The 13,259-nt window shown below is 40.5% G+C and overlaps 3 protein-coding genes across 3 annotated transcripts; 1 reads left to right on the top strand and 2 right to left on the bottom strand.

Annotated features, from left to right (window-relative positions):
- Window positions 1-3,351: 3,351 nt before the first annotated feature.
- LOC129108493 (histone H3) lies at window positions 3,352-4,058 on the bottom strand. Its single transcript, XM_054620336.1, has one exon. It carries the CDS (start codon window positions 4,013-4,015, stop codon window positions 3,605-3,607), a length of 411 nt encoding a protein of 136 aa, XP_054476311.1. The 5' UTR covers window positions 4,016-4,058; the 3' UTR covers window positions 3,352-3,604.
- A 5,426-nt stretch (window positions 4,059-9,484) lies between these two features.
- Window positions 9,485-10,845, top strand: LOC129108490 (histone H1-like). Its single transcript, XM_054620334.1, is given in 2 exon segments — window positions 9,485-10,260; window positions 10,263-10,845. Coding segments are annotated over 2 exon segments (609 nt in total). The 5' UTR covers window positions 9,485-9,710; the 3' UTR covers window positions 10,322-10,845.
- Window positions 10,846-12,379: 1,534 nt separating this feature from the next.
- Window positions 12,380-12,867, bottom strand: LOC129108510 (histone H2B 1.2-like). The gene has a single exon (XM_054620353.1). It carries the CDS (start codon window positions 12,854-12,856, stop codon window positions 12,482-12,484), a length of 375 nt encoding a protein of 124 aa, XP_054476328.1. The 5' UTR covers window positions 12,857-12,867; the 3' UTR covers window positions 12,380-12,481.
- Window positions 12,868-13,259: the final 392 nt, after the last annotated feature.

Here is a 13,259-nt window from a genome sequence, read left to right as displayed (position 1 = left end):
TTCACATCATTGTAACTGCTTTATCTTTTTGTCAGTATGTTGGTCTATTACATCTGTCACAATGTATTTCATTTTGTTACAATACTACCATCTGGTGTCCCTTCAGGCATTGAATTCTGATATTACTCAATAAAATTGACTTGACAGCTTTATGTCAGCTCACAGAACCAAGATGAAGAGTACATACTGAAATATTAGTTTTTGACTCAGAGAAACCTGTCTTCAATCAACGATGATGATGATAATGATTGATAATGTTTTTTATGAAACTAATTATAGTTTATGACTTTATGAACATCAGGTATTGAATCACATCAATATCCAGAGGAAGAAACAAAATCATACAAAACTGTTACGTTTGCGCCGACAAAGCAACATATATTAAACACACGTCAGATACAATATTAAGGAATAACTGAATTGGTGCAATAAAACTTTTCTATGAAGACAACACAATGGAATGCTTCCAAAATATACTGAGATGCTTTAGGAGAATCGGCCATCACGAACATTTGGCAGCATGTTCTCATGGTTCTGTTCACCCAGCAGACCTTCTGGCTTAGAGTAACACAGAAACTCTCGACCTTTAGTTGCTGCTTTCCTCCAACTCTCTCCCTCATTGTGCATAATAAACCGCCATCAAAACCCACACTAGCTGCGTTATCGCCAAAATGAACATTCGTACATCTGAAATTACAAAGAATGAATGGACAAATTGTCTATCTTAACAGGTACCTGGTGACTAGTAGTTCTCTTGAATACCTATGTTGAATACACTTCCTGTAAGTCGCTTTGGATAAAAGCGTCTGCTAAATGCCTGTAATGTAATGTAATGTAATGTACCTCTTTTATTTAGTCCTTGTAGTTGATTCTTTTGTCATTCCCCATAGTTTTTTAATACACAAATTGAGATCAAACTTATTAGGTGGGAATCCAAGCAATATTTAGTTTTTCACTGAACATGTAGCACAGGACAGCTAGGGCAATTCTATTAAAGTTTGAGGGGTATCATTCAAGCAATCTAGCTCCTGAGAAGGCTACCGTGTGATCTTTTGTTTAATTATTTCTATGACTTGTGTTGACATGATGATATTGAGCTGTCGATCAGTCTACTGTGCAACTTTGGAAGTAATCAGCTCTGTATAGTGAGTATATGGGTGGCCCTTAAAAGGGCTTTTGAATATCTTTATCCTCTGATATGCATTTAACCTCCGAAGCCGTACAGAGTGCTTCCCTGTGTCTTCAGAGCATACACCACATCCATGGTGGTCACGGTCTTTCTCTTGGATATCACAGAGGACTTTTCGTTGATATTTAGCACCTCCTTTACCGAGTCCTTTTCCTCCCATGCTTTTTTTTTTTTTTTAAAGAATGCTTTATTGAGTTCATAACAAGATTACATTTCATAAATAAGTATACAATTTATAAATATACATCCATAATATACAATTACTGGTACAGATACAAAAAAAGTGCTGTGTGCAGTTTTTCAAAAGCTCAGTTTGTGCCAAGGAGGGATCTGTTTTTTATCTAAAGTTCTCCTCCTTCTGAGTTCAGTCAGGAGGTGTTTGATCATCATGTTGCTGTCTATAACAGTTTGTTAAATTATCATAATACATCTGGTTTTCCAAAGTTTTAAACATGTAATGCTGATGATCAGTAGGAAAAGATATTGTTGTTTGACAGGGATTTTCTCACATAACAGACCATACATGACGGAATTATAATTTACATGAAAAACTAGACCAAGACCATGAAGCATGGACCAGACCTCTTGAGTGTTGTTTTATTCCATGAGCAGGTGTTGTTGCGTTTCATCCTCGTTACAGTAAATCATGGGACATTTTTTAGTAGTTACATAAAAACTCTTGATTTTTTTATATTTTAATTACTTCCTTTCCTTCAATATCAGTTACAGGTGTGGGAGAGAAGGAGTCTCTCCCACACCTGAGAGAGACCCTGGAGGGGGGTGCTGCTGACTCTGGCTGGCTGTAAGACCGACAGAGCTGGAGTCTGAGCTGGGGCTCTCACGGGCACTTTCATATTGATTTTGAGATATCGCCCCGTTGGAGTATGTGTAGCCTTTTCGCCACACATGCTGCACTGACTCTGCCAAACATTATTGAGCCTCGTGGCCCAAACCACCACATCTCCATCATTTGACAGACGGACACCGTTCACCTGGTGACTATTCACCTGGTGGTCGGCGGACTGACATATGAAGCAGGTGATGGACTGACCGGGATAGATGATACGTCCGTTGTCGGGACCAAGGGAGATTGAGTGCGGAATGGACGCAAAGTGTCCGTTTAAGTCTTGGGTTTAACTTTATGTCTCCTCACTCTGTTGCAGATACCAAACTTTTTGAGAGTCGATACCTTTCAACTAAAGATGATGTGCTTATGGGTTCCCAGCCTTTAAATCATGTCTGAGGACGTGACAGAAGACTGAAGCGATGGATTTTCATAACAGGTTCGTTGGAGATGAGCCAGTCCTGCGCAGAATCGATCGCCGCGCAATGCATGCCGGTTAGATTCGTGTCCGATTTGACCCTGACTTCCTGTGACGTCATGAACACGTGGGCAACGATAACCTCACGAGAGCGAGGCGGCTGCAGGTTTTAGAGCCAGGCGCCGCAGTTGCTCTCCACGGACTGCATGGCGCAGTGCATGATGGGAAACGCCTGGCTGTCTCCTGATCAAAGAGCTGATTGGCTCTTAGTTTTGACAACAAACACCTCGTTTTGTAGAAATTGTCTGTGTAATTGTAAGATTTGACACTAGATTGTTGGCTAGTGGACTCACGTTGTGCATGATGTGCCTGATAATAATAATAATAATAAAATAATAATAAAAGGTTATTTATTTATTTATTATCTGTATATAAAGATATTTATAAAAGGAGAGAACCACTGTCACTGATGGACACGCCCTATAACCCAAACACAGCACCACCTACTGAACAACAGCATTAATCAGGGATACATTTCTTATGAGGTGTGTTGCTTGCAGGCAAGCGAAAGAGAAAAGTTTTCAATGAGACAATCATGTGAATGAACGTAGAAAAAAATGCAGATATTACTTAAGTAATGTCTGTTGTAATCATTTTTTGTCAGTCTTTGTTTTCTCGACTCTCATTATGTGTGTTTATCTATTTATCACATTTCACTTCTTCCACATCTTTACATTATTAAACAAAGTTATAAGGATGAAAAAGGAAAAAAAGTGATAAAAACAATCCAATTAGCCATCAGCTTTATTTCAGATTATTGACCCCATTCTGCTTTAATTGACACTTTATATTCAGGTCGCTGAATTTATGCTGAGGACTCAGCAGCATAAATGCTATAGCTCTCAAAAGTTTATAATTTGTGCCAAACCCTGTTCTAAAGCACAATTAAGGACCCTTGAAAGTATTTCAAATAAGGTCATGAGTTAAGGACATGTAATCATCTCATTTAGCGTACAATTATAAATGCATGATTATATTGTATCATCATTTATCAGTTTCAATAATACACGTTTCCAGCAGAGGAATGAGCTCTTCAGTGTAGAGTGAGTTGGCTCTTAAAAGAGCCGTTGTGGTTTGTGGATCAGCAGACAGTTTAAGCTCGCTCTCCGCGGATGCGACGGGCCAGCTGGATGTCTTTGGGCATGATGGTGACCCTCTTGGCGTGGATGGCGCACAGGTTGGTGTCCTCAAACAGGCCGACCAGGTAAGCCTCGCTGGACTCCTGCAGAGCCATAACAGCGGAGCTCTGGAAGCGCAGGTCGGTCTTGAAATCCTGAGCGATTTCTCTCACCAGACGCTGGAAGGGCAGCTTGCGGATCAGCAGCTCGGTGGATTTCTGGTAGCGACGGATCTCTCTCAGAGCCACGGTACCGGGCCTGTACCGGTGAGGCTTCTTCACGCCGCCGGTGGCCGGGGCGCTCTTACGGGCAGCCTTGGTGGCCAGCTGCTTCCTGGGGGCTTTGCCTCCGGTGGACTTGCGAGCGGTCTGCTTGGTTCTTGCCATGACTTCTTCTTCTTCCTCTGATCGGGAGAAATATGAAGTCAAAGCGGAGACACGCTGCTCTTAAACTGTGGGACCGGCGGAGAAATGGTGACGCAGCTTCAGACCTCCGGCTCCTGATTGGTGAGGGGCTCCTCGTGGAGCTCAGCCCCGCCTGGAGAAGCGACCCCCCGCCCGGTCTCTGCTGATCATTGGCGGAAAAACATTTCAAAATGTCCGCCAAAATCCAGAGAGGGCCGCCCTCTGCTTCTCTGCTGGAAACCTCTTCTCTGATTGGTTTGTGTGTCAAGAACCCTCCGCGGACTTAAAAGGAGGGTTTCGGTTGTATTGCCACTTTCATTTCTCTAAACGCATCTAACGATGAGTGGCAGAGGGAAAACCGGAGGAAAAGCCAGAGCTAAGGCAAAGACCCGCTCCTCTCGTGCTGGGCTCCAGTTCCCGGTCGTGTTCACAGGCTGCTGCGTAAAGGGAACTACGCGCAGCGGGTCTCATAAAGAGCGGTGTTTATCATGTATCTACAATGAATCCACGAAAATAAATAAGGTTAATTTCTAAGAAGGCCCTTTACTAGTGTTTTCAATAAATCATGATTGCTGGTTGTGACAGTGTTGGTTATTCAGGCTTAGGTGTCTCTTTGTAGTTAACCTCACATTAGTAGCAGGTGGTTAGCCTCTTATCGCGTGTGTCTCAACTTCCAGTTGATGGATAGCCACGCATTTCATCCATGTTCCCAGATAATTCATTACGTATTAAGTGAATTTTCTTTAAACGCCACCAACATTTATTTTTTTACTCAAAATCACTGTGGGTTAATCTCGATGAAAGTGATATCTTTGGTGCCGGTTTTGACATGCAGGGTTTTTTCTAGAAAACACTATAACGACTATTTTCTCTTTTCGTCCACAAGGCACCTTTGGGTCTCACCTGGAAACATTGCAGGTTCGTTTCAGTACTTTTTCTTCACTGTAAATTAACGTGATTGCAGGTCAAATAAACCACCGGTCCAATATTTTTGACGATAGCTCCAGCCCAGCTTTGACACAGACCGATCATGGTTATTTGTTGGGTTAATTCAAGGCAGGCTTTATGAAGAAGCCCTCTGATGTTATTTATCTGACTAATAATTCAGGCAAAGAAGATTCAAGGCTTCGGGATTCAAATGCAGCAAACATTTTGCACATCTGGCGACATGCAAAATGTACAGCAGCCATTGATGTTGGGCCAAATTACTGAGGCAACCAGCTGATTTTTAAAAAAATATTTTAGTGTTAAAAGTGCACTCTTATCCCGAATAAGTTGACTTTACTAGAAAATCGCTTGGAAACCCGTTGCCTCAAATTATTTAAGTTTTTACACATGAAGGAACTCAACAGGTCAAGTTGTGTTAACATAGAACCATAGTTAGATGCAGTACATATTTAAGTCAAGATTAGTAATATTAACTTAAAATCGGATGGGAATGGGAATATGAACATACAGCATTACACAGTATCTGGCCTTGTGAACAAGTGGGCACATACAGACATGCAGGCATTAAAACGTGATACAAGCCTTTTAAATTTCAACTTGCCTAGATAAGGACAGATGAACTCGGTTAACCTTATTAAAATGACTGAAGCATATATCTCAAAATATTGCACTAAAGAACACAAGTGGTGGAACATTCCTGCTCCTTATTTAACATAAACTTCTAACATAATTCAAAATAACAAGTGTCTGTCTAACATTTCCTTAGTATAATTGCTGACAAAGGGGAATGAAACTATTAGAGGCTTTTGAGATGTATTTTAACACTAGTTAAGGACAGAACTACAATCCTAATAACAATACACACATACAGGGAAGTTATTTGCACTCAGACAGGTAAAAAAAGAGGCACTGCTGTTTGTGCGTCCTTTGAGACCACCTCATATATATGGACCTATATTCACCTCAGCTGCAGCTGCATGGTGCAGCGTGGAAAAATCTAAAGCAGCAACAGCTTCTCAAAGTAGACTTGACAAAGAATCTCTACATTGCAAGCTGGTTCTTCAAGGTTTGTAACCTTGGTTTGAGTTCACTGTGACCCAATGTAAGAAGTACCTGCTGTATGAACTGGAATGTGAGCTTTATTGAATTGGGGTAGTTGAGATGCAGTGTGTATGCAAGTCAAAACAGAAGGCACATAGCTTTTGGCGGGTCTTGATTGTGGTCCATCACAACTTCTCCTTCAACGATGATCTTCAACAAGGCTGGACTGAGATGTAGGGAAGATGAGAGCTCAGCACCTTCTTTCTCAACGAGGAGGATCCCAATGTCAATGTGGCGGAATGAGTCATCATCATCTGAGTCCTTAATAAATGATAACATAGGAACACAATTATGACATTTCTCATTGAATAACTACCAATAACGTTAAGCAATGTAGCCTAGTTACAAGATAATCAGTGACATGAGGGAAGGTGTGAACTGGTTATGAATGCTGGAGTATGTAACACAAATGACCAAAGCGGTTGGAAAGAGCTATTGCTTACTATTAAGGTTTTCCTAGTGTAATTCTTTAGATTGTTTCTAGCTCCACAAAAGAACCCTTTGTATCGGGGTGCTGGGAGATAGGGGAGATCGTTTTGGACTGGAAACCTAACCAAATCACACAGCAACTGACTGAATGCACAGATTGTACTAGTGATATAACAAAGTGGTATTATTTAATTGTATAAAACTATACTCACAGTGTCTATCAAATAATGGTGATAATTCTGAAATATGCTGTGATGGTCCTTTTGCGATACTTGTTACTTACAAAGGCTGGTTTGTAGAAGTCTGTGGGATTGTCCCCAAGAATGACTGGAAGCCCTCTGAGAACCAGTGTTCGAATATCAGTTGGCTCTGTAGTCTTTTCGGGAAAAACACAAGTAACACAGCTTTAATGACAAGAAATAAATGTTCTAAAAGAAAGCTGGACCAACCAAACACAATTTTGATTGTATTTCACAACTACTACAGTAGCTCTTTCTTTGACAAATCATAACATTACATTACATTACATTACAGTCATTTAGCAGACGCTTTTATCCAAAGCGACTTACAGGAAGTGTATTCAACATATATTCAAGAGAACTACTAGTCACCAGAAGTCATAAGTGCATCTCCTTTCTTAAACAAGCATCTTAAAGCATAAACCAGAGCAAAAGTATAGTGCAGAGGCAAATTACTACGAAAACAATAATTGCAACAGACTAATACGAATATAATAAGTGCTACAAACTAATACGAATAGGATAAGTGCAGTAAACAAATACGAATTCAATAAGTGCAGCGAACTGATACGAATACAGTAAGTGCAACAACTAGTACGAATGCAATAAGTGCTACGAGGAAGGCTCAGGGTAGTGCTTCTTGAAGAGGTGAGTTTTCAGCCTAGTACAACTATTCTCTTCTCACGACTCTTCTCTGGACTCTTCTCTTCTCTGGACTCTTCTCTGGACCCTTCTCTGCTCTGGACTCTTCTCTGGACTCTTCTCTGCTCTGGACTCTTCTCTGGACTTTTCTCTGCTCTGCACACCACGCTTATTTTAACTCGAGTGAATTTCAAATGTGCCCCTCCCCTCCCTTACACAAATGTAACATACTAAGTTATTTCTGCTAAACATGATCATTGCACTCAATATTTTCAGCTGAATAGTGCAGACAACTAAATGGATTTAGTAATGACACAGTTGTTTTACAAAACATAAAAGTACAATTAATGACCACTTAAAAGTTTAATTTGAACTAAATCTGGGTTAACAGTGTGCATGCGTCTAAAACGTGCGTGCTATTATCATGTAATTATTATGTTTTGATCAGAAGCGCTGCAAGAGTTATGGTACATTATGTTTTGCTGTCCCAAAACCTTGATGTATAGATACCTCAATGGTTGAGTTTAGTCCCAGTGTCCACTGCGTGCTGGTTAAAAATAACTCTTCTTATGAGACGCAATGTAATGTGTCCACTCACTCATATAACTTGTTTAAATGGGAAAAATATGTATATCTGATTGACATGAGTTGAATTCAATATCAAGGGATAACGGAGGACCTTTTTACCCTGATGTTGTCATTGACAATACGTAGGTGTGACATTCTGAATGACGGATCAGTTTTTATTTTTATAACAGGTTTAAAGTTCATAAAATCTACACCATTTATAAATGTACATGCATAAAATACCCCCAAAAGTGCTATGTGCACGGATCAAAAGCTCAGTTTGTGCCAAGGGAGGATCTGGAGTTCTCCTCCTTCTGAACTCAGTGAGAAAGTGTTTTATTACCATCTCACTGTCTTTAACAGTCTGATCATATGACACATCTAGTTTTCCACATTTAAAAAATGTGTAATGCTGTCAAGAAGCTGAAACAAATCTTGTCTTTTAACAGGCATTTTCTCATCTATAAGCCATACAGAACAAACAGAATTATAATTAACATGAAAAACTAGACCAAGACCATGGAGCAGACCTCTTGAGCTCTGTAACAGTCCATGAGTAGGTGTTGTTGCGTTTCGTCCGCATAACAATAAATCATGGGACATTTTTGTTGAAGTTACTTAGCAACTCCATGATACAGTCGCTCTTAATGCGAGTCTGTTTTAAAGCACTCAGCATCAAAGTATAGCACAGTCGCTCTCCAAGGTCCTGTGCTGTTTCTGGGCACTACCAAACAATATTTACTCTTCAATTTGGTTGTCTCATCTGAGAGAAATATGTCAGGTCAATTCAAAATGATTCATGAAGGCCGAATCACAATTGGCCTCAAGGGGCTTTAGACCTTAAAACGGCGACCAGGCTGCAGTCCTTTGTATTCGGCTATTTGATTATCAGCATAGTGTTTTTCATTTTGTTTCTAAGTGGTTTTATACAAACTGTAGAATATGAACTGCGGTATGACTCTGAGATTTCTAAAGAAGGTGCTATTGACAATTTGAGTCACTGTTGTTTGACACTTAATGACATTTTAATATTTAGGAATGATAAATGTATCAGTGAAACTCTGTAATATAAGATTTTGCAGGCTACATTAATTTGTAAGTATGTTTGATCATTCATAGTAGAACTATAAACTATGAAAAGTAACCATCAGCAGAGGAAAAGTTCTCAGTCACAGGGAGCAGCCCTAATAGTTAATCTGGCTAAACTGCATCATAAGCCTCGGCCATCATCAGTGTGTTTGCTGCTCCAAGAATAACTTCAGTTTATTAAAAACTGATCAACATCAGATGGTTTCTCTTACATTGTAACCCTGAACAAACCTGTGTACAAGTTAGAACACGTCTTTTGATGGAGCTCTGATGCATTTTAAATCACTTTAGGAGAGAAATTAGAGGGAAAAGTCGCTCATCAGTGCTGTCCACGGCGGTAAGTAGGTGAGGTTTGGAGGCTCCTCAAACAAAATACAGAGATCATCAGAGCTCTACATGACTTCAATATGAAGAGAAACATTTCCGCTATCGGCTCCCTTCACTGTTAGTCTTCAGTAGTTCTTCCACATTCAGTTTTTCCTCTTTTATCGGTGAAGAGAAAACACAAGTGACTCTGCTTTCAGAGTGCACAGAGGAGCCACGAGCTGGGTTGAGTCTCCACGGTTCTCATGGTGTGTTTAAGTGCAGCCCCCTGCTCTGAGCTCTTCAACAGTCAGACAGACTCTCTGTTACCGTGAGGACGAACACATCAACGCTACAAAATGGCAGAAGTAGCTCCAGCTGCAGCTCCCGCTGCGGCCAAAGTAGCCAAGAAGAAGGTGTCCAAGCCGAAGAAGACTGGTCCCAGCGTCGCTGAGCTCATCGTTAAAGCTGTGGCCGCATCCAAGGAGCGGAGCGGCGTGTCTGCGGCCGCCGTCAAGAAGGCTCTGGCCGCCGGAGGATACGATGTGGATAAGAACAACTCCCGGGTCAAGACCGCCATCAAGAACCTGGTGACTAAGGGGACTCTGGTCCAGACCAAGGGGACCGGGGCCTCTGGCTCCTTCAAGATAAGCAAGACGGCTGTCGAGAAACCGGTCAAGAAAGCCGCTCCTAAAGCCAAGAAGCCCGCAGCTAAGAAACCTGCAGCGGCCAAAAAGCCCAAAGCAGCGGCAGTAAAGAAACCAGCAGTCGCTAAGAAGTCACCGAAGAAGGCGAAGAAACCCGCAGCGGCCAAGAAACCAACAAAGAGCCCCAAGAAGGCGACCAAGAGCCCCAAAAAAGTAGCAAAGAGTCCCAAGAAGGTGGTCAAAAAGGCCCCCGCACCCAAGAAATCCCCGCTAAGAAGGCTGCCAAGCCCAAAGCAAAGAAGGCAGCACCCAAGAAGAAGTGAGCTGTTATCTCAACAACAAACACTCCGATAAAAGGCTCTTTTAAGAGCCACCCACATCATCTTTAAGAGCATATTCCTGAAAATGTTTATACTGAGATTCATAAAACAATGTATGGAGGAGGAAAAGTGCTTTATAAGATTACTTCACTAATCACAATCTAAACCTATATAGGTGAAAAGGTTAAGAATATTGACCTCAAACTGAATTGATTTACTACATCAATCAGTTTCAGTCCAGTTGAAAATGAACGTGAATGTCTGAAAGTTCAGGATGAGATGGAGCAGCACAATTTGCAGCTACTCTTCACATCTAGCCAGTGACCCTAAACAGATGCGTACTTGGCACAATAAAAACAGATTTTTAGGCACCTTATTTACATCATACCAATAAGTGCAATCGCAGTAAGTGAAACAGACCTACATGAATCCATTGATATCATACTGTTATCACTTTTTTTGACAGGTTTATTTTTTTTAAAGGCATACAAACCAGACAACTATTTAATAAATAACATGAACTCTGATTTTGTATTCTATACTTTGTGTCATTGTATTGGCATAATGATGGTCTGCATTTGCAAAACAAAGCCACATCCATGAACAGTTATTTACTATTCTATTCTGAATGGGCAGTGTTAATGTAAATATTTGACAAATGTACACAGTAATAACATCTGCTGCTTGTACTCTGTCAAAAAGAAGTTTTAGTTGCAACTGACCTGTATGTGTTTAACACCAATTAGCATAACATATTACAAGGTATTGGACCAGGTTTTACTTTCACAACAACTCAAAAACATTAAGTGATTAATCAGCACTTGGACAACAGGAACACGTCTTCTTTAAAGAGCACTTTCCTGTTTAGGTTAAATTATCTAAGATTCAAAATAGATTTAGGAGGAAAATGAGGTATGTATAACAAATTAACAAGTGAAAAAAGGCTATATTCATGTTGGCATAAAATTATATATAATATATAACTCACTGGTTTCACAAAAATTCTGTAAATACATCCCCACTTTCCTCTAGTAGTGGTCACTCTACTACCTATTTAACAAACCTTGATATGAAAGCTGTATCAAATGGGTTATTGTCCCTCCAAATATCTCAAACACAGTAAGTGGTTAGATGCCTTTTAGGAGTTTTTTGACCACCTACATTAAAATGGGCTAAGGGATATAATTTCATTTTTAAAATAATCATGAGTGATTTCATTTGAAAACATCTCAACTGGAGTTTGTCATGGTAAGATGTGTTCATGAAAAGCTACTGTTCAATTTTAGATCCTAAAGTCAACTCTGCCAGCTGGGATTGGCTCAACTGCAATGCTAAGTGGGATAATCAGAAACTAATAATACAGATATACATTCAGAATGATTGATATCATGAAATCAACATTTTTTCCAAGATTTTTTGCCACTACCATAACCTACAAATGAGGATTTTGTAAACTCACCTGTCGACTATCAACAGGTTCATGATCTAAACATGTAGACTTTGAAATTGGTTAGTAAGACAAAGTTGAACCTTTCTGTGCTTAAGATTTTCCACAGATGCTTTAAATTGTTCTGTAGATATCAGCAGAAGACACAATTAGAGATCGCTAAAACACAGGTTGAAAAGCTCTTAAATAGGAAGTAAGAAAAGGATCCCCGGCTTAGTTTCTTTGATATTTATTGTCAACAGCCAGATGCATTTTTCCAGTGCTCTCTGGTTACCCATTAAAGACTGAACAAAGAACCATAGTAATCCAGTCAAACAGCCAACAATTAACCAAGTTCTTTAAAAGACAAGATAGCTTCTGATCATATACAGGTTATACTAGTACTCTTGATCTTTCCAGAACTTAGAAAAAAATTGGAAATAATATTCGCAATTAGTCATGAATAATCTATTGATGCAAACATTGAACCAGGAACCAAAATAGTGACCTCAGTCACCCACCAAGTGCATGTAATGTACAATTATAACGTGTTTGTTACTGGGAGCACTCCATTATATATATATATGCATGTATACATACACGTATATGTATGCATGCATACATTACATAAAAATGTTTATCATAAACGCACACAGGTATAGGGAAATCTCTTCAGAAGAAGTGTGTGGCTCTTAAAAGAGCCTTTGTGTTGTTGGTCTACATCAGGTTTATCAGGTTTACTTGGAGCTCGTGTACTTGGTCACGGCCTTGGTTCCCTCAGACACGGCGTGCTTCGCCAGCTCACCGGGCAGCAGCAGGCGGACAGCGGTCTGGATCTCCCTGGAGGTGATGGTGGAGCGCTTGTTGTAGTGAGCCAGACGAGAGGCCTCACCGGCGATGCGCTCAAAGATGTCGCTCACGAACGAGTTCATGATGCCCATGGCCTTAGAGGAGATGCCGGTATCAGGGTGGACCTGCTTCATCACTTTGTACACGTAGATGGCGTAGCTCTCCTTCCTGGACTTCCTCCTCTTCTTGCCAGTCTTGCTGACGCTCTTAGCGACGGCTTTCTTGGAGCCCTTCTTGGGCGCTTTAACTGTGGTGTCAGGCATGATATGTCGTATCTTCCTAAAACAGATAATGCCCACATCGCGGTGGACGGTCTATTTATATCAACTCGATGCAAATACGACTGTGCTGTTGCTCTCACAGGATTGGTTGTCATCTCAGCGGGACTGAGCATGCGCCAAAACATGTAACGTTCCCTGCAAGGACAAGAGGCGTAAACAGGGATTTAGTGACTGTCAAGACCAGGATGTAAAGGGAAACAACAGAACTCTACAAGTAGATGGTCAAGAGTTTAGATGCTATGTGTTCGTTGTTGGGATGGACCAGTGGATAAATAAGTACTACGATCTTGTAGTCTATGAAATAGAAGTACCAATACAACAGTGTAGAAATACTCTGTTCTGCAATACTCTGTTTTGCTCAAGTAAAAGTATTTGCATCCAAATA

The sequence above is a fragment of the Anoplopoma fimbria genome, chromosome 19 (assembly GCF_027596085.1).
Source record: "Anoplopoma fimbria isolate UVic2021 breed Golden Eagle Sablefish chromosome 19, Afim_UVic_2022, whole genome shotgun sequence".
Classification (NCBI taxonomy): Eukaryota; Metazoa; Chordata; class Actinopteri; order Perciformes; family Anoplopomatidae; genus Anoplopoma; species Anoplopoma fimbria.
The sequence above is the reverse complement of the archived record's forward strand: the minus strand, read 5'-3'. Positions and strand labels throughout refer to the sequence as shown.